This window comes from Paroedura picta, chromosome 3 (assembly GCF_049243985.1).
Source record: "Paroedura picta isolate Pp20150507F chromosome 3, Ppicta_v3.0, whole genome shotgun sequence".
Taxonomy (NCBI): domain Eukaryota; kingdom Metazoa; phylum Chordata; class Lepidosauria; order Squamata; family Gekkonidae; genus Paroedura; species Paroedura picta.
In genome coordinates, this window is record NC_135371.1 from 5,401,982 (window position 1) to 5,428,539 (window position 26,558).

Genomic DNA, 26,558 nt, shown 5'->3' on the forward strand with positions numbered 1-26,558 from the left:
TTATTCTTACTCTTCTGCACCAGGAAAGAGAGTTCCATGGAACAAAGGGAGTCTAGCGCACGTCCAGTAGGGATTTAGAAAAGATCTTGCTTTCACGTGTGATTCTCCAAGCTCTCTCTTACATGAGACACTTTCTCTAAAAATCTTTGAGAGTTTCTTGTCTAATAACTTCAACCTCTTGCCAGGTAAAACTGCCGTTTGGAGCTTTGAGGAATCTCCTGCCTGTGACACAAAAATCTGCTCCCTGCTTGACTATTGGTCAAATCAAATTTATTACATTCACTCACAACCATAGCAAACAATGTGAAGGAAAAAGCACAGCATAAAAACAATCATATATACACATTAGAGCCCATTAAATATCTATTAACAAGTTCTACATACATAATAAAAAGGTAAAGGTATCCCCTGTGCAAGCACCGGGTTATATCTGACCCTCGGGGTGACGCCCTCCAGCGTTTTCATGGCAGACTCAATACGGGGTGGTTTGCCAGTGCCTTCCCCAGTCATTACCGTTTACCCCCCAGCAAGCTGGGTACTCATTTTACCGACCTCGGAAGGATGGAAGGCTGAGTCAACCTTGAGCCGGCTGTTGGGATTGAACTCCCAGCCTCATGGGCAGAGCTTTCAGACTGCATGTCTGCTGCCTTACCACTCTGCACCACAAGAGGCTCTACATACATAATACATAATATATAATAAATAAACATGACTCTTTGTAACAAAGGGTTACAAAGGTTTAACAACGAACTACTGATACTATAATAGTACAGAGAGACCCAACATGAGCAAGGTATTCGTTGACCATACCGGAATCCGTGGGGAACAAGATGGCAGCGTCAAGAATAATTTATCTTACAAAAATGGTTGAACAGGGAATGAAGCATTAATTAAAGGACAAAAGCTGAAAAGCGACTGTTTGTTCATCCGAAACTAGAAAAACACTGTGGATTTCTCGTGAATAATAAGAAGCCAAAAGTAGAAATCAAAATGGTACCAATGTAATAAGATATTTTTTTCTTATTAATTGAATATATTTCAAATTTTCAGCTTATCAGTATCCATAAATACCAGATATGGGCAACCAGAACAGGGCCTCAGGTGTGCTTATCCCGATTTCAGTGTCTTCTTCAGCGATTGCCGGTCAATATCTGAACAAAATATCACAGTTATCACATCTCTCCATGAATATGAACCAGTAAAACCTAGGCAAGAACTCTGCTTTTCACTGGGTACTGATAAGTTGAAAATTAGAAATATATTCATTGAATAAGAAAAAAGCTTTATTCCATTTGTGCCATTCTGATTTCGGTTTCTGACTTCTTATTGTTGATCCGGAAAGGCTGGCGAACTACGAAGCTACTCCAGTGTAATCGGGGATAACTGGAAACAACCGTTGGCTCACCATTCCTAGACGCTTTCTCCTCAAGGAGAGACTGTTGGGCAGACTGATTTGTTAGCATTTGCCAACCCATTATCTATCTCTATGCAGGATGAATTGCGTGTGTTCTGCTGGCTCTTTACAAGGTTTCGATTCGCTTCTTGAATTTTTTTTTCAGAATTGCAAACCGCAGGGGTTCGATTACCTGAGCTCTGTTACACTGGAACCCTTTACAGCAGGGGTAGTCAAACTGTGGCCCTCCAGATGTCCATGGACCACAATTCCCAGAAGCCTCTGCCAGCGAATGCTGGCAGGGGCTTCTGGGAATTGTGGTCCATGGACATCTGGAGGGCCGCAGTTTGACTACCCGTTTTACAGTGACGAAGAAGAAACAACTGTATGTAGAACTAAGAAGTTGCTTAGTAACTCGTTGGCTTCTGTTGCAATCGTCACTGACGTGGCTAACATGGGAAGAACAGATTCCTGGCCAGCTAGTAAGCCTTGTAATGGCAGGCCTTCTCCTTTAAAGCCATCAAAGATGGATAATTATCTACAGCAGGGTTTCTCAACCAATATACCATACAATACCATGAAGGCTGGTCAATGGTACCGTGTTGGGGGAGGAGGCGGTTTCAAAACAGCACCTCCCACCTTGGCCCTGCTGTTTCCAGCTCTGGGTGAATAGGGAACAAAAAGGCTTTTAAATATTTTAAGCAGATGCTACCCATCTTTGGGCAGGTTGACACACCTCCTCTCAAAAGTAACCAATGAAGGGCCTGGAAGAGGTGGGAAGGGGCGGGTCCAGCCATTGAAAAGTTTGCTGCCTAAGGTTCCTCTCACCTTAGGGGGGGGGGTGGCAGGGAGGTATTGCCAGCTGGCATCACTTCCTGGTACCTCAAAGCCTTAAAAATATTTCAGGGATACCTCTGTGGTCAGAAGGTTGGAAAAGGCTAATCTACAGCAACACAGGTCAACACAGGACATTACACTCTGCCCTCCAAACGGCTCGAAACCACGCAATTCTTCAGCTCGATGCTTTGCAGAAGGTCCACCATGTTAACGCTGGGCATCAAGAGACTGTCAAAATGGTTCTTTAAAGCATCAAAGGGCGGAAATGTTTCCAAAGCTTTCCGCTTCCCCTCCCAGTGTCTCTCTTTATGTCTTATTTCATTTCATGCTGACGATCCCCTTTGTTTCCATGCAGCGCTGAAATCCTTTCTTTCTTGTTTGTTTTCTTTTGGCAGTGTCCTTTTCTTTTGCACTCTTCTTTCCCTCCTCCCCAAGCCCACTTTCAAGTCAACACCAGCAGGGATCTAAACCTCATGCAGTTCTTTTTAAACCTCCCGCCGCCGGTCACTTACATTTTTTTAAAATTCAGCGATCCTAGATTAGTCTCGTATCGATAGACTCGTGCCGCTTGTCAAATAAAAACATTTTTTTTTGAGAAGGCTCTTCCCGCACTCCAGGTGTTTCTACGGTTTCCCCCCTGCGTGAATCCTCTTGTGTTTATTAAGGCTCGACTGATAAGAAAAGCTCTTGCCACAATCCGAGCAATTAAACGACTTCTCGCCGATGTGAACCTGTCGGTGTGAATTCAGGTGGCTGCTCCGTCTGAAGCTCTTCCCGCACGTCAAGCACTTATAGGGCTTCTCCCCAGTGTGGCCCCTCTGGTGTTTATGAAGTTCCGACACGTCCGGGAAGCTCTTGCTACAATCCGAGCACTGAAAGGGCTTCTCCCCGGTGTGAATGAGCTGGTGGGAGGTCAGGTGGCATCTCTGCCGGAAGCTCTTCCCGCACTCCGAGCACTGAAAGGGCTTCTCCCCCGTGTGGATCTGCTGATGGTTCGTGAGGTTGCCCCTCTGAGAGAAGCCCTTCCCGCACTGCGAGCACTTATATGGCTTCTCCCCTGTGTGGATCCTCTGGTGTTTTGCGAAGTCGCCACTGTGGGAGACCGTTTTGCCACACTCCAGGCATTTATACGGCTTCTCCCCCGTGTGGATCCTCCGATGCGAACTGAGGCTGCATTTCCAACTGAAGCTCTTCCCGCACTCTGGACATTTGTACGGCTTGTCGGCGATGTGAACTTTCTGGTGCATGGCCAGGTTGTCCTTCCGAATGAAGCTCCTCCCACACACCAGGCATCTGTACGGCTTCTCTTTGGTGTGGATCCTTCGATGGTCAATGAAGTGGCTGCTGTGGTAGAAACTCCTCCCACACTCCAAGCATTTATACGGCTTCTCCCCTGTGTGAATCCTCTGGTGCAAACCGAGGTTTCCCTTCCGGCTGAAGGACTTCCCGCACTCCGAGCAGCCGTATGTTTTCCTGCTGGCTTGGATCTTCTTCTGATCTTTCTTAAAGCTGGATACGCAGCTGAGCTTTGCCCACTTCAAGGGACGTTTATTTTCTTTTGGCGTTCGGCCTTGGGCTGGGATTGCAGGCAAGTTTCCGCCAACCAGTTCCTTCCGCTGCTTCTGTTTTCCTTCTTGTTTTCTTTTTGGCGGCCTCGGAGGTTCCGCCTCCAGATCCTTGTCTCCTTCTGAAGGCACCTCTCCCGATTGCTCCTGTCTTTCAGTCTCTGATACATGTCCTGCTGGAAAGGAGAGGCAGAAATCCAGTTAGAGCTCTGGGAAAGAAAGGCCACTTAGCCCAGCCTGTCATTACCAAATGGTACTTTCCGAAAGAAGAACTGGAACGCTCGAAAGGCCGCTGGATCGCTACAATGACAGGAGAGGGAAAGGACAACAGAGGGGACCAGACAAAAGGAGGACTATTTTTTTCTGCAGTCCAAGCCACTCTGGAATGCCACAACTACAGTGTTTTAATGGTCCCTTAATGTTTTTTTATTTCCTCAGCATTGTTCTAGAACAGGGGTAGTCAAACTGCGGCCCTCCAGATGTCCATGGACTACAATTCCCAGAAGCCCCTGCTGGCAGGGGCTTCTGGGAATTGTAGTCCATGGACATCTGGAGGGCCGCAGTTTGACTACCCCTGTTCTAGAATTTCATGCACTAACCTTGCTTTTCCGGTTTTCAAACAAAAGACGAAGAATAAGAAGTAGCGTTGGTTCTTATATGCCGCTTTTCTCTCCCCAAAGGAATCTCAAAGCAGCCTACATTCGCCTTCCCTTCCTCTCCCTACCCTGTGAGGTAGGTAGGGGTGAGAGAGCTCCGAGAGAACAGGGACCGGCCCAAGGCCACCCAGCTGGCTGCACATGGAGGGGGGACTTTGGTGATTCGGAAAGAATATGAGAAGAGGAGCTCAAAAGGTTGATGAGGTACCATGGTAACTGAACCAATGAAATACCCTTTTTTGTCATATATGATGCCATTAATTGCTAGAGAGTCTTGACCTTTGCCAAGGGGAAGAAAAAAGAAACCGTGTCATCCGTTTGCTTGGAGCGGGCTTGAATTAATACGGTCAAGAAAAATAAGGAACGCACATGCTTCTCTTGGTCAAACGTTCTAGAAATCTGTCTCACGTTATCGGTTAAGACACGGTGCATCGAGTATAGTTCGTTCACTCTTAGATTAGGCCTTTCTTAGCCTAGCTCATCAGCCAGGGGGCCCTGGAACCAGAGGAGAGCTTCCTAACAGGGCCAGTGGCCTAAAAATTGAGAACCTCAGGGCCTGTGGCAACATCAAGCAGCAGGAGGAAAACCCAGAGCAGGAGAGATCCGTCCCAGATGAAACAAAACAGGCTGAAGGATCATCCAAGAAGGAAGGAACCAGATTTGCGACTGCTGTCCCTTGGAGCAGGTGAATATTCGCTGTCATGCCTCAATGGGCCAGGATTTGGCTCCTCCTCAGGGGATCTCATCCACAAGGTCCAGCATGAGAACAGGACGGCTTTTATGGACTGTGCTCTCGATTAGACAAAATGGAAATGTACAGAACTCCCACAGAAAAAAAAACCCTGCAGAATGCACTGAGGTGGCCCTTTCACTTACCTGACAAGGAGATACCTGCACACCCTCCTGATTCTTCAAAGCTCTGGAAGAACCACGTTTCTCTTGGAAGGGGCCGTGCATCAAGGAACGGCCCAGGGGCCCAAAGTCCTTCCAGGGGAACAGAAAACACCAGGATGGCATTTAGACACTCCATGCAAAACCAAAAAGGGAGCGAAACCCCCAACCTTAACACAGTCAGGAACTCAAAAGCTGAGCTATAAAACGAAATAAAATGTTAACAATCATTTATTAAATTGCACCAATATTAGGTTAAAAACAAAGTCAAAACTATATTTAAAAACTATACAGATCTAACTGCACATGAATAGACCGAACGTGTTTTGACCCTACTGGGTCTTCCTCAGTGGTCAATATTATTAAATAATGCACTCTTATCTAAAACTGAGAGTGGTGTTCCTAGATATTACCTATCTTAGAAGGTGGGCCTCCAAAAAGAAACACTAAAAAGGTAAAGGTATCCCCTATGCAAGCACTGGGTCATGTCTGACCCTTGGGGTGACGCCCAATATTTTCAAGGCAGACTCAATACGGGGTGGTTTGCCAGTGCCTTCCCCAATCATTACCGTTTACCCCCCAGCAAGCTGAGTACTCATTTTACCGACCTCGGAAGGATGGAAGGCTGAGTCAACCTTGAGCCGGCTGCTGGGATTGAACTCCCAGCCTCATGGGCAGAGTTTTCAGACTGCATGTCTGCGGCCTTACCACTCTGCGCCACAAGAGGCTCTAAAAAAAAGAAACACCAGACCAGTATTTTGGGGGGCTACCCCTAACAGATTTCCCCTGACCACCCAGCTATGCTTCATAATTGGTTTTAGATAAGAGTGCATTATATAATATTATTGATCATTTACAATCCAAGCGTGTTTATGGTCTCAAGAACATAGGCAGGCTCTTGGAGGGGGCACTGAAATGGGAAAAAGGCCTCCTTTGAAAATGAGAGAAAGCATTATTTGGAAGAAATGACCCAACAGGCCAAGACCCTTACCCAGAGAGGCCCCCGTCTCGTAATTCTCCTGCATGACTTCCCAGTAAAGAGTTCTTTGGGCCAGATCCAGCAATGCCCATTCCTCCCGCGTGAAGAACACAGCCACCTCCTTGAAGGACCCGAGGGAACCGGAAGAAGGATTTCCCCTGTTCACCTTCTCTGATTGGACGCAAGTAGCTACACAAGAAAGCAGAATCCCACAGGTGATTCCTTTGAAAGAAAAAGACAGAATATCAAACGGATGGCAAGAAAACAGAACTGCATCTTTGCAGACTCTGGATTTCCCCATCCTGGACTTCCATTCTACTCTCCAATTGTTGTGTAGTGACAAGTATCTTTAATTCCTATCTCTGAGAGAGAGAGAGAGGCCTTTAATGACATTAACAGACCCAGATATCCTTCCATAATAAGCACTGCCCTTCATCCAGGGTTTAAGATCTATCGACACCAATATCCTGAGCCAACTATAAAGATAGTTATGCTCCAAGTCCAGATATCTGTGCTGAAGAAGAATTATTGAAACAAGCTGAACCAGATGTTTGTCGCTACACGGCAGCTGGGGACTTGAATTGAAGTTGAGAATATTAAAACTGAATCCATTGGAGTTAAGAATATCTAAACCAGGCTTTCTCAACCAAGATTTCAAGAAACCCTGGGGTTTCTTGACAGAGCTGAAAGGGTCTCCCGAATGGGGAAAAAATGTTAAATGTTTATTGGGGTCTTCCGAATGGGTGGGAGTTAATTAATTTTTTTTTAATTGTTAAACGTTTATTGGGTGATATGACCATACATGGTCATGTTGACCCAACCCCTCCCAAATTGCCAATCCTGGGCCTGGAGGGGCTGGGGAGGGGCCCTGGGTGGGTGAGTATACAGCTGTGCTTCCCAATTATATTCTAGTCAATCTGGCCCCTTCTGAGGTTTCTTGTGGCCCGCAGAATGTTTCAGGGGTTTCTCAGTGGTAAAAAAGTTGAGATCTAAGCTGACAACTGTATGAAGATCTTTTCTTCCTTACATTATTGTGTATAGCCAGCAATACACAGATTGTGTCTTTTTCTACTGCTGGGTTCTGTGTATCCTTTTTTGTACATTTTTGTTGCAGACTGCCTTTCCTCCCTTCTTTTCGGTTATCTTGCTAAGGGGGCCAAGATCCTTACCCAGAGAGGCTGCCGTCTCGTAATTCTCCCACATGACTTCCCTGTAAAGAGTTCTTTGGGCCGGATCCAGCAGAGCCCATTCCTCTTGCGTGAAGAACACGGCCACCTCCTCAAAGCACACGGGGGGCCCGGAAGGACGATTTCCCACGTTCATCCTCTCTGTCTGTCCCCGAGTACCCACACAAGAACTGCAGAATCCCACTGCCGAGTCCTTTAATAGAAAAAGACAGAATATCAAACCGAAGGCAAAGAACTGAACTGCGTCTTCACAGACTCTGAAGAGTATCCCGCAAGTCATACGGAACCTGGGGAGAGCAGAGGAATACAGATTTTGAGAAACGTACCTAACCAAACATCTCTTGAATCCTGTTTGCTTTCAAACTGCACATGGAATTCAGTCTGAGCAGACAGGGATGGACTCTTCCCCTCCCTACAATAATCTCTTGTACCTGTTTTCTCTATAACAGGAGTAGTCAACTTGTGGTCCTCCAGATGTCCGTGGACTACAATTCCCATGAGCCCCTGCCAGCAACAGCTGGCAGGGGCTCATGGGGATTGTAGTCCACGGACATGTGGAGGACCACAAGTCGACTACCCCTGCTGTATAAATACCAATAAAAATGCCTGTGGAACAGGAAAAAAACACCAGTTCTCCCCTCCAGCCTCCCTTTCTACTTTCAGACCTGCTACATTTGAGCTGATTTTTGTTATTTTTTACTCTGTGACTCTTATAACACAAATAAAGTGCCTTAGGGCTCACAGAAACGTAACTGGGACCTAAATTAGAGGCAGTGTAGCGGAGTGGTTAGTGCGCTGGACTTGGAGACCCGGTTTCTGATCCACGCTCTGCCACGGAAGCTCTCTGGGAGATTGTGGGCCTATTGCTCGCTCCGGCTAGCCTCCCTTACAGGGTTGTTGTTGTGGGGATAAAATGGAAGGGGGCAGAACATCGCGGTGGGGTGTTCCGGGCCCCCCATGGTGCAGAGTTGTGTGTGTGGATCTGTCTCCCACACTAGCCATTTTTGGGGTCGGCCCCACTTTCTGTGGCTGCACCCACCACCCGTCAGAATTCCACAGGTGCCGACAGGCTCAAAAGTTTCAGGACCCCAACCTGGAGGGAGGTGCCTTTCCATGAGGCCCGGCCACAGCCTGCAGTGCTACGCCCCTGGCCCAGGTAGGCTGAGGGCAGGGATGCCAATTCCTGGAGATTTGGGGGCGGGGCCTGAGGAGGGGCCTTGGTGGGGCAGAGTTGAATCTTCTGGAGGTCACCGGGCCCTACCCGGAGGGTGGCCACCCTAACTGGTTGCCTAGCAGCAGAGAGGGGAGGGAGCAGAAGTGGAGTGGGGAGGGGATGGACTAAAACAAGTGTCAAGAAGGCCCACTGGAAACAGCGGGGGACGCTGGAAGATGATGGGAGGCAAGAACGCCAATTGACTTGCATGGGCTCCATTGAAATATATTGCAGTAGACCATCTGGCAGGGACTGCCTTGGAAATGGGGTGCAATTGGGCAGGGGCTCCTTTGGAACTGGGGTGCAATTTGGAAGGGAGGTGCAATTTGGCAGGGGCTGCCTTGAGACTGGGGTGCAATTCGGCAGGGGCTGCATTGGAAATGGGGTGCAATTGGGCAGGAGCTCCTTTGGAACTGGGGTGCAATTTGGAAGGGGGGTGCAATTTGGCAGGGGCTGCCTTGAGACTGGGGTGCAATTCGGCAGGGGCTGCATTGGAAATGGGGTGCAATCTGGCAGGGGCTGCATTGGGACTGGGGTGCAATTGGGCAGGGGCTCCCTTGGGACCGGGATGCGATTTGGGGCCGATGCTTTCCTGCCTCACTCTGCCCCATCCGCGGAGCCCACCTGGCGACCAAAACCAAGTGCAGCACCCCCACCCCACCCACCCCGGGGTGGCAAGACCTCCCTACCAAAGGCTGCTCCTCCGCGTGGTAGGATCTGGCCCTGGAAGCCCCCCTGCCCGCCCCAAGGAGCCCTCTAAATCCAGGCACGGGTTTCCTCCCCCCCCGCGCCCCTTCCTTGCCCCAGATCTCCTGCAAGGAGCTCCCAGCGCACCTTCTCGGCTGCAGCCGCGCAAAAGCCCGATCCCTCCCCCGACCCGGGAGGGCAGAGCCGGAGGAACCACCCGAGCAAACCCGGAGGGACGCCCGCGATCGTGGGAACCCGCCCCTTCCATCTCTGTGCCTGGCCGGCCGATGGAAAAGCGAAATTGGACTCGCGCGGGCTTCTGGGAATTGTAGTCCGCGGCCTGCGGGGGGGCAAAGGGACGTTTGCTGTCTGTGACCTTCAATCTGCAGCAAGGGTAGTCAAACTGCGGCCCTCCAGATGTCCATGGACTACAATTCCCATGAGCCCCTGCCAGCAGGGGCTCATGGGAATTGTAGTCCATGGACATCTGGAGGGCCGCCTTTGACTACCCCTGTCCGGTTCTGTTCATCGTGCAACTGATCCGTCTCTTGCCCACGCTTAATAATTTAGGGGCATACTTAAAGTTAAGGAGGCCAACCTCCAGGCGGGACCGGGAGATCTCCTGGAATGACAGCCCATCTCCAGACTGCAGAGGCCAGGCCCACTGGGGGGAATCTCTGCCCTCCCCAGACGCCATCCCCAAATCCCCAGGACTTCCCCAACCTGGAGCTGGCAACTGGACCCCCTATCCATCGCCCACAGGGGCCAGAGACGACCATGCGCGGGTCTGAAGGTTAGACCCAGAATGAAGAGTTGTTGGCCTTAAAGAAGCAAAACCGGCCTCCCCCAGAGCCAGGGCTTTTTCAGACTGGGCCCCGTCCCGGTGGAACCCTCTCCCTAGGGGTGGGACACTCTCCCTCTGGGGCCTGGTGAGCATGATGATTACTGGCCCCCCTGAACTATTTTTGCTTCATTCCGCCTCTCTCTGATCTTCCCCACCCCATCATTACTATTACTATTACTATTACTATTACTATTACTATTACTATTACTATTACTATTACTATTACTATTACTATTACTATTACTATTACTATTACTATTACTATTACTATTACTATTACTATTACTATTACTATCACTATTACTATCACTATTACTATTACTATTGCTGGCTCCCCTGACCTTTTGCTTCCTTCCACCTCTCCCTGATCTCCCCCACCCCATCATCATCATCATCAACATCATACTAATAATAATTATTATTATGATTATTATTATTGGCTTCCCTGAACTTCCTTTGCTTCCTCCCGCCACCCTCCGATCTCACCCTCCCTATTATTATTATTGTCATTATTATAATTATTATTATTGGCTCCCCTGAACTTCTTCGGCTTCCTCTCCCCAATCTCCCCCACCCCATCATCATCATCATCATCATCATCATCATTATTGTTGTTGTTGTTGTTGGCTCGCTTCCTCCTTTGCTTCCTCCCGCCTCTCCCCGATCTCCCCCTCCCTATTATTATTATTATTATTATTATTATTGGCTCCCCTGAACTTCCTTTGCTTCCTCCCGCCTCTCCCCGATCTCCCCCATCATCATCATCATCATCATCAGCTCCCCTGACTTCCTTTTGCTCCCTCCCGCCGGTCTCCCGCGCAGGCCGCCCCCCTCTCTTGCGCGTTCGAGTCCCCGGAGGTGCCGCAGCGGCGCGCGACGGGTTAAGCGCTGTGGCTGTCTGGTGGGGAGAGGGGGGGGACCAGCTGTCAGCCCGGCCGGGCCCCTTCCTGTCCTGGCCCCGCCCTCCCTCCCTCGCTCGCTGCCTGCCTGCCTGCCTGCCTGCCTGGTCGGAAGGGCTGCGCAGGGAGCCCTGACTGCGCCACTGGCGGCGGGCCGCGGAGCGCTGGCGGAGAAAGCGCGCAGGGCCCGCAGAGAGACGCGCGAGCCTCCCAGCTTGCAGCCGGCCCCGATCCGCGCGCTCCTGACCCAGAGCTCTGGCCGGGCTCGTCCCGGCGCCCTTCCTGCAGGTACCCCGGCCTCGGTCGCGTCATGTGCGCGCATGCCTCGCGCCTCGCCCGGGCGCCGTGGGCGGCACGCGCTGTCCGAGGTGCAGAGCGGGGGGGAGCCCGGGAAAGCTTGCAGCAGCCCGACCCCCCTGCCCCTGCCATGAACACCAGCCTTGCAGAATGGGAAAAGGCACCCCAGGGAAGGGGAACCAAGCAAATTTTTAGGGGGAGGGGGGCAAAAATCTTTTTGGCGAGTGATTTAGATCTTGGTCACCGTGTAACCCTGAATGATTCCGGGTGTTGGTGGCATTTAGGAATAGTTTCATTTTCTATTGGGATAGTGCTTAGGATCCCCGGTGCTTAAGAAGGAATTGCAGATTCCTACCCCCACCCCCTGGTCTGCAAATAATAATAATAATTATTATTAAGAGCCTCTTGTGGCGCAGAGTGGTAAGGCAGCAGAAATGCTGGCTGAAGCTGTCTGCCCATGAGGCTGGGAGTTCGATCCCAGCAGCCGGCTCAAGGTTGACTCAGCCTTCCATCCTTCCGAGGTCGGTAAAATGAGGACCCAGCTTGCTGGGGGGTAAACGGTAATGACTGGGGAAGGCACTGGCAAACCACCCCGTATTGAGTCTGCCATGAAAACGCTGGAGGGCGTCACCCCAAGGGTCAGACATGACCCGGTGCTTGCACAGGGGAGACCTTTACCCCCACCCCCAGCCCCATTGCACATGGATCCTTAATTTTTGACAGTTGATAGTTAGGAAAAAAAATAACTGGTGAAGGCAGAAGACTAATTTAAACAATGGATATTTTATACAGCTGGATTTTAATCCAGTAGTGTATTATTATTATAATTATAATTATTATTATTATTATTATTATTATTATTATTATTATTAAGATTTGCACACCGCCCTCCCGATGCTGGCTCAGGACGATGAACTATATAGAACATTATACAATATACAAAAAGTAAATAAAATGCAGCCATTTAACTCTCAAGCAATTCTTTAAAACACTTCAAAACATCGAAACTGAAGCAGCTGTCCGGTCATAGCTGACCACATCTCCCCCCAGATGTTCTCCTTGGGCAGTTCCTAGAGACCAGTAAGATTTGGGGGCAGGAAGAGGGATAATCTTTGGAGAGCCAAACCTCCCTAAGGGGGCTGGAACGGATGGCCCCTTTGTGGTCCCTTCCAGCTCTTTGTGATGGTGATTGTGATTCACAATAGCTTTCAGGTTCAAGACCCTGTGAGGGAGGTGGGGCTGAGAGAGCCCTGATAGAACAGCTTTATCAGGGCTGTGTTGAGCCCAAGGTCACCCAGCTGGTTGCATGTGGGGGAGTGGGGAATCCAAACTGGCTCGCCAGATTAGAAGTCCGCACTCCTAACCACTGCACCAAACTGGTTCTCTCACACCAGGGTGGGGAGCTGTGTTCGTCTGTCTGCAGCTGTAGAAAAGAGCAAGTGTCGAATTTGTCAGGCAGAACACCCCTGAGGGCTTAATTCTTCCCCCCAAGGGTTAACCTGTATACTAACTAACTGGTTCCATCTTGCAGGTGTTACTAACTGGGCCCTTACGACCCACAGGCCTCATTCAAGGCCACTGGGAAGGGCCTCTACCTGAGATGTAGGGAGACACAAGGGAGGGGAGAACCTGAGCGGTGAGGTGATTTTCTAGAGCAGGGGTAGTCAAACTGCGGCCCTCCAGATGTCCATGGACTACAATTCCCAGGATGGACTACAATTCCCAGATGTCCATGGACTACAATTCCCAGGAGCCCCTGCCAGCATCGCTGGCAGGGGCTCCTGGGAATTGTAGTCCATGGACATCTGGAGGGCCGCAGTTTGACTACCCCTGTTCTAGAGGGTTCTGGCTGGGTCACTGTCGTCACCTGATTCAAGTAGACCAAAAACTAAAACTGCCCAAAGAATTTGAAGGAAAGACTAGCTTGCATTTTGAAAGATTAGTGGCCCACACCGATGAACAGTTGACAGCGATAGTTGACAGCAGTGTAGAAGAATGCTTGAATTGAGGCCTGCTTTTTCATGACAGTGACCTTGGCCACATGGTGCAATACTCATTGTGTTAGATAGTTAAGCTAGCACATTTCTTGTTTTCTCAGCAGCTTGAAGAACAGTTTTTTTTTTATCCAAAGTAGTCTCAGAGCGATTTCCCTTCCTCTCTTGAAAACAGAAACCCCTGATCTCTGACAGAACTGCTCTTGGAGGACAGCTCTAAGAGAACTGCGGTAGGCCCAAGGTCACCTAGCTGGGTGAGTAAGGAGTGCAGAATCAATCCTGGGTCTCCCGATTAAAAGTTATTGCTTTTAACCACAACACCTTTACTCTGTTCTGGTTCAGCCTCACTTGGAGTCCTGTGTTCAGTTTTGGGCACCCCAGTTGAAAAGGGATGTAGACAAACTGGAGCGTGTCCAGAGGAGGGCAACAAAGATGGTGAGGGGTTTGCAGACCAGGACGTATGAGGAAAGGTTGGGGGAGCTTGGTCTGTTTAGCCTGGAGAGGAGACAACTGAGAAGGGATCTAATAACCATCTTCAAGTATTTAAAAGGGTGCCATATGGAGGATGGAGCAGAGTTGTTTTCTCTTGCCCCAGAGGGACAGACCGGAACCAATGGGATGAAATTAATTCAAAAGAAATTCCATCTAAACATCTGGAAGAAGTTCCTGACAGAGCAGTTTCTCAATGGAACAGGCTTCCTCGGGAGGTGGTGGGTTCTCCATCTTTGGGAATTTTTAAACAGAGGGTGGAGAGCCATCTGACGGAGAGGCTGATCTGTGAAGGCTCAAGGGGGTGGCAGGTTACAGTGGGTGAACGATGGAGTTGTGAGTGTCCTGCATGGTGCAGGGGGTTGGACTAGATGACCCAGGAGGTCCCTTCCAACTCTATGATTCTATGATATGAAAGACCTCTTTGCCTGAGACCTTAGAGAACAGCTGCCAGCCAGGGGAGACGAGATTTGACCTTGATAGGTCAAGAGTCCGAGTAGACAGCCTCTTGGCATGGGCTGTAGCTGAGGATAGGAACTGAAGGTATCTCAAGGAGTCTGCTTGGTCCATGGTTCAACCCCAGCATCTTCAGTTGAAGAGTTAAGACTGAGACCCTGGAGAGCGGCTACCAGAGAGAGTAGACAAGACTCACCCTGATAGACCAGTCAGGTAGAAGGCAGGTTCCTGTATAGTCACGTGACCAAAGGTGCCTCCGAACCAAAAAAAAAGATGATTTGCTTGTAGCCCTGTGAGGAAAGGCTGATGGACTTGGGAATGTTCAGCCTGGAGAAGAAGAAGAAGAGTTGGTTCTTATATGCCGCTTTCCCCTACCCGAAGGAGGCTCAAAGCGGCTTGCAGTCACCTTCCCATTCCTCTCCCCACAACAGACACCCTGTGGGGTGGGTGAGGCTGAGAGAGCCCTGATATTCCTGCTCGGTCAGAACAGCTTTATCAGTGCCGTAGTGAGCCCAAGGCGACCCAGCTGGTTGCATGTGGGGGAGTGCAGAATCAAACCTGGCATGCCAGATTAGAAGTCCACACTCCTAACCACTACACCAAACTGGCTCTCAGCCTGGAGAAGAGAAGGACTTGAGGAGTTGAGGAGGGGGCAGGGAGCAATTCCTGTTGGTAGCAGAGGAGAGGACCCATAGTAATAGGTTTAAACTATGTGTAAAACAGCACTAGCTAGATTTCAGGAGCGGAAAATTCAGAGTAGTTCAGTGGAATCGGCTGCCTAAGGAGGTCGTGAGCTCCCCTTCACTCAAGCAGTGGCTGGACAGATACTTCTCCTGGATGTTTGAGGCTGATCCTACATTGAGCAAGGGGTTGGACTAGATGTCCTGGAGGACCCTTTCCAGATCTCTGATTCTATTTTGTTCTAAGTTGTGAGTTCTTCTTCAGCCTGTGCTCTGATGTGCTAGGTTTTCCCCCCCACCTGTGTGGGTTCCTTGGGTTGTTTAAGGGGAATATTTCTGAAAAGCATTGAAACTGTTTCAGTGTGAAATTTTTCAGTCTTAGGAAGGTAGCAGCCCTATTCATCTGCAGCAGAAGAGCTAGATTCGAATCCGCAGCCTGGTGAAGACAAACAAATGTTTCAGGATGTAAGCTTCCGAGAATCCAGGCTCCCTTTCTTCAGGCGTCTGCCGCTTGTATTTCTTTCTTTCAGGGAAAAGAAGCTCCTGTTTCGGATATTTGTTCCGTTTCGGCAGAAAACTACTTCCTCGAATGGTTCTGAGCCTGCTCTGTCTATCCAACCAATGGGGCTTGTCAGAGTGCGAGACGTGCCTATATAGAGAGGTGTGATTGGTTGTTAGGAGCAGCACGTGTTCCTCCCTGCTGCCCTCCGGTGGTAAACCGTTGAAGGTGCAAGTCATTGCACCTTGGCGGAGAGTTGAAAAGCTCGTCTCTGTTTCGTTTGGTTGTTGCGAATCTCGAGGGACTTGCTGTTGAAACGTTTCAGAACTTTTGCTCGCATGGACTTGCACGCATAAAGAGAAGGGCGTCACCTCTTCCCGGCGTGAAGGGACCCCCCCCCCCCCCCGTTAAGCGCCGGGAGACAAAATGGCCACCTTGAATTGGCCTTTCCAGATTGTCCTACAACAGGGCGTGAACCCGGCCGTGAAAAACATGGGGCCACCGCAAACGAGGCCTCCAGAAGAGGACAGTGTGATCCCGCGTGTCATCCAGGTGGGGACGATCGGGGAGTTTCTAGGCTGCGAGGCCCCCCCAAAGTTGACTCAGGGACCCGAGGAAGGGTTGGCCCAGTGTTGGGAAGCCCAGTGGCAGGAGGTCTTGAAGGCCGTGCAGCCCCTGACGACCGGGCAGGAAACCCCACAGCCGCTGAGAACTTCAGCATGGGACGATACAAGGGACTCCTCCGAGGTAATCTCCGATACTGGCCAGTGGCCTACAGGAGAAGGAGACCCTCAGCTCCTCGCGGAGGATGACAGAGACGGTCTACAGGTGATGAGCGATCCAGACAACGGAGGGAATGGGACAACGGAGGAAGAGGCTGTGAGAAAGGAGGCCCGGGATGCGGAGATGCAGCGGCAATACTTCCGGCAACTGCACTATCAGGAAGGGGAAGGACCCCGCAAGCTTTGTGTGCGACTCCAGGAGTTTTGCCGCGGGTGGCTGAGGCCCGAGAGGCACACCAAGGAGCAGATCCTGGAGCTGGTGGTCCTGGAGCAGTTCCTGGCCGTCCTGCCTCAGGAAATCCAGAGCTGGCTCAGGAACTGTGGCCCTCAGGCTTGTTCTCATGCGGTCGCCCTTGCGGAGGATTTCCTGAGGGACGAGCAACAAGAGGACAAGGTAAGAGAGGGGGGCTGGCCGAATTTAGTTTCGGTTATTTCCTACCCGACCCCTCATAGGCCAGTGCTGCTCGCCTGCCCTACATTTACTCCAAGTGGGAAGGTCTCCAGAAATTAACCTGATCATCCAGAAGTGATCATCAGGAGGGTGACGCTCTGGTTTTTTTGTGCCAAGCTCTATGGTTAGAAGCCAATTCTTCCATAGAGATTTGCCCAAAAGCCAGACCATCAGCATCCCCACACACACATGCCATTATCACATCAGTGCATCGGGTTAATGTCATGAGTCCTTCCAGCTTTGGTTTACGTTCCTGGAATGTGCCGCCCTTCCCCACTGGGCGCATTGACCCACGTGGCAAGCCAACTCCCTCCCCATCCAGAGCTCTGTGGTACCACTTCTGTAACCATGGCGACCGCCTCAGCCTGCATGAGGGCTTTCTTGTGTCCCTCCTTCAGAGGAGGGCCGCACCCTGACCACATGGGTGTCTCCTGGCCGTGGGAGGGTCCCGAGAGACATAGGCCCTGCCCTGTCCCCTCAGCAGGCCCCGTCTCTCCCCCAGCTCTCTAGCTCTGACCCAGGTTCTACTCCTGCCCTACCCCACTCTACCTTCAGAGAAATGTCATGAGGGAGAAATGTCATAGTTTTGATGAAGACATTTCATAATTTGGGTGGCTAATTCACTCATGTGCTTTATAGAGAGGGGAAAGTTCACCACAAGGTGAGATTTCCTTAACCTTAACGACAAGAAGATCCATGCAGAGGCCAAGGAGGGCAGCTTTTACCTGAGGAACTAACCCCACCTTTGTTGTGTCACCTTGCTGGGAATCGTTCTTTCTCTTACAGATGGTGGCACCTTGTGACGTGGTTTTGGCCTCCTCTGACCAAGAGTGGTCTCCCTTGGACTCCAGACTGAGATATTTCGGTGGGGAAGCTCAGACGGAGGACCGGAGGGATTCCAGTTTAACAGGTATGTCCTTGCTGCATTCAAGGGGAACGATGGTGTATCTGAAGACTAGAGCCCATGGTTTACAGCAGGAGCGGCCAAAATGTGGCCCTCCAGAGGTCTATGGACTACAGTGACCATGCATGGTGCTGGCAGGGGCTCATGGTAATTGTAGTCCATGGACATCCGGAGAGCCACAGTTTGGCTTCTCCTGATTTACAGGAAGAAGGTTCTAGGTTCAATGTTTGGTGTTGTCATTGAAATGGACCTCAGAAGATGGGAAAGATCCCTCTCTGCCCAGGATACTATAGGCCAGTGCAGGTGATACTAATCTAGATGGACCAAGTATAAGCCAGTGTAGTTTATTACGATGGCTCAAAGGAAGAGACCCATTTGTTGCCAGAAGGTCCCAGGTTCTATCCCTGGTGTCTTATAATCTGACAAGCCGGATTTGATTCCCCACTCCTCCTTCATATACCACCAGCTGGGTGACCTTGGGCTAGTCACAGTGGTCTTCGAGCAGTTCTTTAGAATTAATTTCATTCCATTGCTTCTGGTCCATCCTGTCAACATATACTGCCTCTGTCAGAGACTCTCAGCGGTTTAAAATAAAAGGCTAAAACAACCCATCCCATAAAACTCCCAAATATATTAAAAGATGGCTATTTTGCCGTTAACTCCCCGTCTCCATTCCCCTGTCCAACGGCAGTCAAGAGCTCTTTTGTTAGGGGCAAGGGTCCTAATCAAACTAATTTTAGAGGATCCACTCTGGGACCTCAGCCCGGCCTCAACCATATGCCTGGCGGAAGAGCTCCATCTTGCAGGCCCTGCAGAAAGCTGACAACTCCGGCAGGGACCTTAGCGCTTCCGGGAGCTTGTTCCACCAGGCTGGGGCCAGGGCTGAAAAAGGTTTCCTTGTAGAAGATCATTCTTCTTGTTGTAAGACGCCTTGAGACCTTTTTGGAGATGGGTGGCCTAGAAAAACAAGGAAGGAAGGAAGGAAGGAAGGAAGGAAGGAAGGAAGGAAGGAAGGAAGGAAGGAAGGAAGGAAGGAAGGAAGGAAGGAAGGAAGGAAGGGGAAGGAAGGAAGGAGGAAGGAAGGAAGGAAGGAAGGAAGGAAGGAAGGAAGGGGAAGGAAGGAGAAGGAAGGAAGGAGGAAGGAAGGAAGGAAGGAAGGAAGGGGAAGGAAGGAGAAGGAAGGAAGGAGGAAGGAAGGAAGGAAGGAAGGAAGGAAGGAAGGAAGGGGAAGGAAGGAGAAGGAAGGAAGGAAGGAGGAAGGAAGGAAGGAAGGAAGGAAGGAAGGAAGGAAGGAAGGAAGGAAGGAAGGAAGGAAGGAAGGAAGGAAGGAAGGGGAAGGAAGGAGGAGGAAGGAAGGAGGAAGGAAGGAAGGAAGGAAGGAAGGAAGGAAGGGGAAGGAAGGAGAAGGAAGGAAGGAGGAAGGAAGGAAGGAAGGAAGGAAGGAAGGGGAAGGAAGGAGAAGGAAGGAAGGAGGAAGGAAGGAAGGAAGGAAGGGGAAGGAAGGAAGGAGGAAGGAAGGAAGGAAGGAAGGAAGGAAGGAAGGAAGGAAGGAAGGGAAGGAAGGAGAAGGAAGGAAGGAGGAAGGAAGGAAGGAAGGAAGGGGAAGGAAGGAGAAGGAAGGAAGGAGGAAGGAAGGAAGGAAGGAAGGAAGGAAGGAAGGAAGGAAGGAAGGAAGGAAGGGGAAGGAAGGAGAAGGAAGGAAGGAAGGAGGAAGGAAGGAAGGAAGGAAGGAAGGAAGGAAGGAAGGAAGGGGAAGGAAGGAGAAGGAAGGAAGGAGGAAGGAAGGAAGGAAGGAAGGAAGGAAGGAAGGAAGGAAGGAAGGGGAAGGAAGGAGAAGGAAGGAAGGAAGGAGGAAGGAAGGAAGGAAGGAAGGAAGGAAGGAAGGAAGGAAGGGGAAGGAAGGAGGAGGAAGGAAGGAAGGAAGGAGGGAGGGAGGGAGGGAGGGAGGGAGGGAGGGAGGGAAGGAAAGAAGGAAGGAAGGAAGGAAGGAAGGAAGGAAGGAAGGAAGGAAGGAAGGAAGGAAGGAAGGAAGGAAGGAAGGTCAAAACTTGTGGGAAGGCTGAACCAAGTTGACCTAGGAGCTCTATGCCACCTGGAAGGATCTGAACCTGGGTTTCCCAGAGGATTCTGGGATTCTAAGCCCTGTGCCACCCTCACTGCCGGTATCACGGTTCTAATTTAAGACAGTCCTACTCCATATAAGATGCAACAATAATATAAAACCCAATGAGAGCAAGCGCACAATGGAAGTAGACACCAGTTACCTTAAATGCCGAGTTGTAAGCCGCCCTGAGACCATTCGGAGAGGGGCGGCCTTAAAATCAACCAGTCAATCAATCAGTTGCGTCACGTGGTAAGGGACGTACTTGCAGAGGAGCGTCAAAAAGATCAGATCTATTTATGGAGGAGAGGGTCTATCCAATCGATATTAGGACTGAGAGCAAAGAGGCGCATGACCAGGGGAGAACTGTTGCCTTCTGTCGCCACGGGGGCCTTTCCAAAATCTTCAGGCTGACCACACTGGGGAACAGGATATTGGGCGAGGCGGGCCCTCTGTCTGACCCTCGGGGGGCTCTTCTGATGTTCTTCTCTTGGCCACTGGAAGCCAACCTCATTCTCTCTCTTTCTCCGGTCCAGGGAAAGCCAGATGTCTGCATGTTTATCCCATTTCACCAGGCGAGGGATCTCTGAATGGGAATAACTGGGGTCCTTCTCAGCAGGGGGGTTCTGGGCCGCCGGTCCCCGTCGGGCTGCTCTCGGGACAGTTCGGGTGGCTCGAAGGCCGCCGCGGGCCTCAGCAGGCGCACGAGACCGAACCGCCTCCGACTTGGGAGGAGATCACTTACTGCGGCGAAGGGGGGTACGAAACCGAGGTGCGCTTGGAGGACCACAAGCAATGGTGCCTCGAATGCGGCGAGAGCTTCCTCGACGTCCCGCAACTCGTCGAGCACCAGAAGGCCCACGCGCATCCCAGGCGCCCCGAGTGCCCGAAATGCGGGAAGAGCTTCCGGGACGTTTCGCACGTCATTCGGCACCAGACGGTGCACACGGGGGAGAAGCCGTTCAGCTGCTTGGAGTGCGGGCAAACCTTCACCCAGAAGCCGGCCCTCCGGCGCCACCAGGAGAAACATCGGGGAGGTGAGCCGTGGAGTGGTGCGGGTCGAGAGGGGCGTCGTAAGAGAAGCTCAGAATCAGCGGCCCGTCCGGTCCAGCCCTCTGGGTCCCGCGGGGGGCCACAACCCAGGGGCCGTCGGGAGGGCCCCCAGCAGGCTAGAACCGGGTCGTTCTGTGGGCGGATGATGGCTCAGCGTCCCCTCCGTCCGTCCCTGGGGGGGTGATATCTGGTGGGATTCGGTTGTTGGTTTTCTGCCACTGTAAATCTTGGGCATTGAGTGTATGCATGGTGGAGTGGTTTTTTAAAACTGTTTTTAGGGGTGATTTTATTTGGGTTTTTATGCACGTTTGTAACCCGCCTTCAGCCTTATTGGGAGTGGCAGACTAGAAATTTTATAATAACAACGACAACAATTCCAGAGGCCGTCCCACCGTTGCCCCTCCAGGTACTAAAGATACAGAGTATCACTGCCCCAGACTGAGTCTTCTATCTGTCCCTTGTGACTCTTGGCTGCTAATAGACCTCTGCTCCAAATGTTTATTCAAGCTCCTTTTGAAGCAGTTCACCCATTCCTATGGCAGTGAATCCCTCTAGATCAGTCTTTGGGCTTTGAGAAACCCCAGAATTGTGAAGAATATGGTTGGGAAACATAGCTATGGACACAGCCACCTGGGGTCCATCCCCTTTCCTCCCCCTCCCCGCCCATCTTTGGCCATTTTGGGAGGGGGAGGGTTGGTCAACATAGCCATGTATGGCCGAATCGCCCAATAAAGGTTTAACAGATTTTTAAAGGATTAATTAACTCCCACCCATCCTGGAAACCCTTCCAAGGCCATCGAGAAACTCCGTGTTCACGAAAGCCTGGTTGGGAATACCTGGTATAGATGGAACAGTCTGTTTGGGGCAGACATGCTCTGTCTCCTTGGTGTTTGGGGGGTAACAGTGGGAGTCCTTGCCCTGCTGGTGGACCTCCTGAAGGCACCTGGGTTTTAGCCACTGTGACACAGTGTTGGACTGCATGGGCTGTTGTCCGGATCCAACGTGACCTCCAAAGAGCCAGCTTGGTGTAATGGTTAAGAGTACGGACTTCCAATCTGGCAAGCCTGGTTCGATTTTGCACTCCCCCACATGCATCCAGCTGGGTGACCTTGGGCTCACCACGGCACTGTTAAAGCTGTTCGGACTAAGCAGGAATCTCAGGGCTCTCTCAGCCCCACCCACCTCACAGGGTGTCTGTTGTGGGGAGAGGAAAGGGAAGGCGACTGTAAGCCGCTTTGAGACTCCTTTGGGTAGAGAAAAGCGGCATATAAGTACCAACTCTTCTTCCTCTTCAGTAATCTCAGGGCTCTCTCAGCCTCACCCACCTCACAGGGTGTCTGTTGTGGGGAGAGGAAAGGGAAGACGACAGGAAGCTGCTTTGAGACACCTTCGGGTGGAGAAAAGCAGCATATAAGAACCAACTCTTCTTGTTCTTCTTCCTTACACCCTTAACCATTAACCCATGGAATTCCCTGCTGCAAGAAGTGGTGACGGCCACCAACACAGACAGCTTCGAGAAGGGATTAGATAAACATCTGAAGCAGAGGTCCATTCATGGCTCTTAGCCCCAAGGTCGAGATCAGGGATTCCCAGCCAGGGGTCCGCGGGAGCTCTGGATGGGGTCCGTGGCCTTTCCCGTCCTGCCTTAATGGACCCTGCCATTTTAAAAAATCCAGTTTTCACCCGCTTTCACCTCCGTCCAAACAGGTCTCCAGAGCCAACCTCTGCGCCAAAGGAGCCTCCCCCTCCGCAGGCGTTCTCAGTGTCCGCAGTGCGGGAAGACCTTCCGGGACTTTTCTCACGTCCTCCGGCACCAGACGGTCCACACGGGCGAGAAACCGTACAGGTGCCCGGAGTGCGGACAAGGCTTTACTCAAAAAACGGCCCTCAACAGGCACCAGCAGAAACACCTGGAGACCAAGCCCTATACAGGTATTACGGAGTAGGGCGAGATTTGGGAGAGAAGCGGGACGAATTCAGAGCTGCTAGAATCCAGAGCCAGCTGGGTGTCGTGGTTAGGAGTGCAGACTTCTAATCTGGCCAGCCGGGTTCGATTCCTCGGTCCCCCACATGCAGCCAGCTGGGTGACCTTGGGCTCGCCACGGCACTGAGAAAACTGCTCTGACCGGGCAGGGATTTCTGGGCTCTCTCAGACTCACCCACCCCACAGGGTGTCTGTTGTGGGGAGAGGAATGGGAAGCCGACTGTAAGCCGCTTTGAGCCTCCTTCGGGTAGGGAAAAGCGGCATATAAGAGCCAACTCTTCTTCTTCTTCAGTAATCTCAGGGCTCTCTCAGCCTCGCCTCCCTCACAGGGTGTCTGTTGCGAGGAGAGGATTGGAAGCCATTTTGAGACTCCTTCCGGTAGAGAAAAGCGGCATATAAAAACCACTCTTCTTGTTCTTCTTCAATAATCTCAGGGCTCTCTCAGCCTCGCCTCCCTCACAGGGTGTCTGTTGCGGGGAGAGGAAAGGGAAGGCGATTGTAAGCCGCTTTGAGACTCCTTCGGGGAGAGAAAAGCGGCATATAAGTACCAACGTTTCTTATTATTTAAGGTATTATGGTGGCCTTGGCAGCCTGGCGCCTAATGACACCTTGCCTGAGAAAGGAGAAGGTCTAAGCCAGGAGTAGACAGGCCGGTTCTGCCCCCTCCAAGTTGCAGAAACCAGGAGAGAACTCAAGAAAGGAGAGGGGGAGGAATGGAAGGGGCAGTTCCCTAGCTTGTGGCCAAGTCCGTTAAGGCATGAGGGAAAGGACCACGGACCCCTCTGGAGCTCTCGTGAACCCCTGTGGGTCTGTGGACCCCTGCCTGGGAATCCCTGGGTTGTGCTGATGACAAGAATGTCGTTACCGTTGAAGTTGCCACCACAGTCTTGGTTTGATTCTCTCTCTCTCTCTCTCTCTCTCTCTCTCTCTCTCTCTTTCCCACTGTATTTACCCGTCTTCTCCCCTGCTACAAAATGGCTGCCGCAGAAGGCGGCGCCAACCACACAACGGCTGCTGCAGGAGGAAGAGCCGCACACACAGAAGCTCCTGGGTGTAGGTTTCTTCTGTGAGTACGGCTTTTCCTTCTGTAGCAGCGATTCTGTGGTTAGCTCCGCCTTCTCCGGCAGCCATTTTGTAGCGCGCTGTGTCCGAATTCCCAAGGTTTTCGCAGGCCCGAAAAAAGGTTAGGGACCTCTGGGTTAGGATACGTCTCCAATCTGCCTTTTGGAGGCAGCTTACAATGAATAAACAAAGATGAAATCCACCATCTCTGTGATCCTAAACATGGTTGCATCCTGCAGCAGCCACTATATGGCTGGCTCTGCCTTCTGCAGCAAGTCAGACGGTTTCGAAGGCTGCGGGTCACCGAGTCATTCGGGGCCTTCTTGAGGAATCGGCGAACCAGCCGTCAAGCAGACGAAAGCTGATACCCGAAATTAAACCTTGTTGGTGTTTACGGGGCCACCAGTCCCAAACTTTGTTCTCTCCCTGGTAGTTTTGCTTCTGCCGATAACCCATAACACACGGTGTGATTCCTGCAGGGATTTCCTTTCTTTCCACAGGCAACGGGGACCTGGGTGCGTTCCACAAAAGCACCCGCTTGAACCCGGTGGAATCGGCACACAGGGTGTCGGGACCCTCCCGAGAGAACGCCTCCAGCACCCTTGCAAACCGGAGCCGAGCAGGTCACCAGCCTCTGAAGAAACATCACGGGGACCTCACGCCAAACCCAGGAGGTAACAGACTCTTGAAAAAAAACCTGAGCCGCCGGGGTCAAAAGAACCACTGGTGTCTCACGTGCGGGAAAGGCTTCCGGGACAAAGCGGACGTCATCCGGCACCAGCGGGTCCACACGGGCGAAAAACCCTTCGAGTGTCTGACCTGTGGGAAGCGGTTCGCGGCCTCCTCGACTTTATACAAGCATCGGCTCGTCCACAAGCAACCCGATCTGAAACCCGGGTGAAACGACCTTGCAGAAGGCCCGGAAGGAAATGGGGCAGGGGGCTGAGGGGCAGGGGTCTTGGGAAAGGGTGGCTTGTACGAACAGGGAGAAACACTAAGGACAGTCACGGGGGAAGCGGGTTCTCGGACGCGGTGTGCAGCACAGCCGGCGAAATTTTTGTCTCCGGTTTCGCCCTCTGGAAATACTACGGATAACGGTTCTTAAATTATTGAAACTGTTCGTACGAATTGTTGTTGTCGTTCTTGTCGTTACAGACAGTAGCACTGGGCAGGGGGGTACCTCCCCTTGATTCCCCCCCCCCCCCGACTGCAGGTTCGTTTCTCGCCGTAAATAAACCCAATTCAGTGACAAATGGCAATCTGAGTATATGGGCCTGGGCGTAAACGGGGAGCAATGAACTTTGTCCCTCAGAATCCAGATCCCGACTCGCCCGTGAAAGCTTAGGCCTTGAATAAAATGTCATTGGTTTTTAAAAACAAACAAACATCAAGAAGAAGAAGAAGAAGAAGAAGAAGAGTTGGTTCTTATATGCCGCTTTTCCCTACCCGAAGGAGTCTCAAAGCGGCTTACAGTCGCCTTCCCATTCCTCTCCCCACAACAGACACCCTGTGGGGTGGGTGAGGCTGAGAGAGCCCTGATATCACTGCTCGGTCAGAACAGTTTTATCAGTACTGTGAGGAGCCCAAGGTCACCCAGCTGGCTGCATGTGGGGGAGTGCAGAATCGAACGCGGCATGCCAGATTAGAAGTCCGCACTCCTAACCACTACACCAAACTGGCTCTCAGCCTGGAGAAGAGAAGGTGGAGAGGGGACAAGATGGCTGTCTTCAAGTATTTGAGGAGTTGAGGAGGGGCAGGGAGCAATTCCTATTGGTAGCAGAGGAGAGGACCCATAGTAATAGGTTTAAACTATGTGTAAAACAGTACTAGCTAGAGAGCCCTGATATCACTGCTCGGTCAGAACAGTTTTATCCATGCCGTGGGGAGCCCAAGGTCACCCAGCTGGCTGCACGTGGGGGAGCACAGAATCAAACCCGGCATACCAGATTAGAAGTCCGCACCCCTAACCACTACACCAAACTGGCTCTCGAGTTAGGAGCCAGGATTCCCTGGCTGGGAATCCTTGATCAAGACCCTGACAGGCCATGTCACTTTTCTTCCGCTTCGACGGAGCAGAAAGGCCGATCCACACAGGGCAGGTCTGGAGCCGCTGCACCGCCTGGTAACTGGCAGTTGCCCCCAGATTCGTTCTACAGTCACGGACGGACGTGACTCAGCGGTTTTCGAGCCGAGCGCTTTGTCCTAATGTGCACTTTTCTAGCTGAAGGTGCCAGGGACCGAAATAGAACTTCTGTATCTCCTCCCCAAATAGCAGCATGGCACGCGCGGAAAAAGCAGCGAGAATTCTTCGTCCCGCAAGCCAAAGTCCAGCAACTCCCATTCCCCTTTTCTCACGAAAAAGACCCTCTTTACATGCACGGGATACAGTTTGCAGCAGGGATCCCCCAGTCGGTTGCCCATGGACTCTAGAATGCCCACTGGGACTTATTCGGGTGCCCGAAAGGTGTTTTGACGGAGTGGGCAGTACCGGACTGACTACTGGTGATTTGATTGGCTGTGCAGATTTTTTTAAATGTTGCTTTTGGCGGCAGCTGCCACCATGGCTCAAGGTTCTGCCTCAGCCTTTCTCTACTTTTTTACCATTGAGAAATCTTAGAAACATGTGTCAGGCTTCAAGGCACCCCAGAAGTGGCC

The 26,558-nt window shown here is 51.3% G+C and overlaps 2 protein-coding genes across 9 annotated transcripts in view; one reads left to right on the plus strand and one right to left on the minus strand.

The window, feature by feature from the left end:
* Window positions 1-1,696: 1,696 nt before the first annotated feature.
* LOC143833954 (uncharacterized) overlaps window positions 1,697-26,558 on the minus strand; it is a 42,373-nt gene continuing 17,511 nt past the window's right edge. Inside the window, exons 8-9 of the mRNA XM_077330330.1 lie at window positions 22,660-22,662; window positions 1,697-3,681 (exon numbers count right to left, since the gene is read on the minus strand). Coding sequence (XP_077186445.1) covers window positions 2,854-3,681; window positions 22,660-22,662 — 831 coding nt within the window. The 3' untranslated portion in view covers window positions 1,697-2,853. The remainder of the gene's footprint in view (window positions 3,682-22,659; window positions 22,663-26,558) is intronic.
* LOC143833987 (uncharacterized) lies at window positions 11,222-25,150 on the plus strand. 8 transcript variants are annotated; one of them, XM_077330420.1, is made up of 7 exons: window positions 11,222-11,439; window positions 13,618-13,696; window positions 15,598-16,742; window positions 17,586-17,709; window positions 20,341-20,841; window positions 22,565-22,789; window positions 24,383-25,150. In XM_077330420.1, the coding sequence occupies exons 3-7, from the start codon at window positions 15,993-15,995 to the stop codon at window positions 24,802-24,804; spliced, it is 2,022 nt and encodes a 673-aa protein (XP_077186535.1). In that variant the 5' UTR covers window positions 11,222-11,439; window positions 13,618-13,696; window positions 15,598-15,992; the 3' UTR covers window positions 24,805-25,150. The 8 variants fall into 8 exon arrangements, with proteins under 8 accessions (XP_077186535.1, XP_077186538.1, XP_077186536.1 ...); XM_077330423.1 differs by adding an exon at window positions 23,829-23,907 and having other exon boundaries at window positions 13,618-16,742; window positions 24,404-24,736; XM_077330421.1 differs by lacking the exon at window positions 13,618-13,696.

Bases quoted from the DNA above. Each gene is read 5' to 3' on its own strand.
- LOC143833987 (XM_077330420.1), top strand. From the start codon at position 15,993: ATGGCCACCTTGAATTGGCCTTTCCAGATTGTCCTACAACAGGGCGTG. The intron at 17,710-20,340 runs GTATGTCCTTGC...TCTCCGGTCCAG, and splicing joins GAGGGATTCCAGTTTAACAG to GGAAAGCCAGATGTCTGCAT. The intron at 22,790-24,382 runs GTATTACGGAGT...TGATTCCTGCAG, and splicing joins GGAGACCAAGCCCTATACAG to GGATTTCCTTTCTTTCCACA.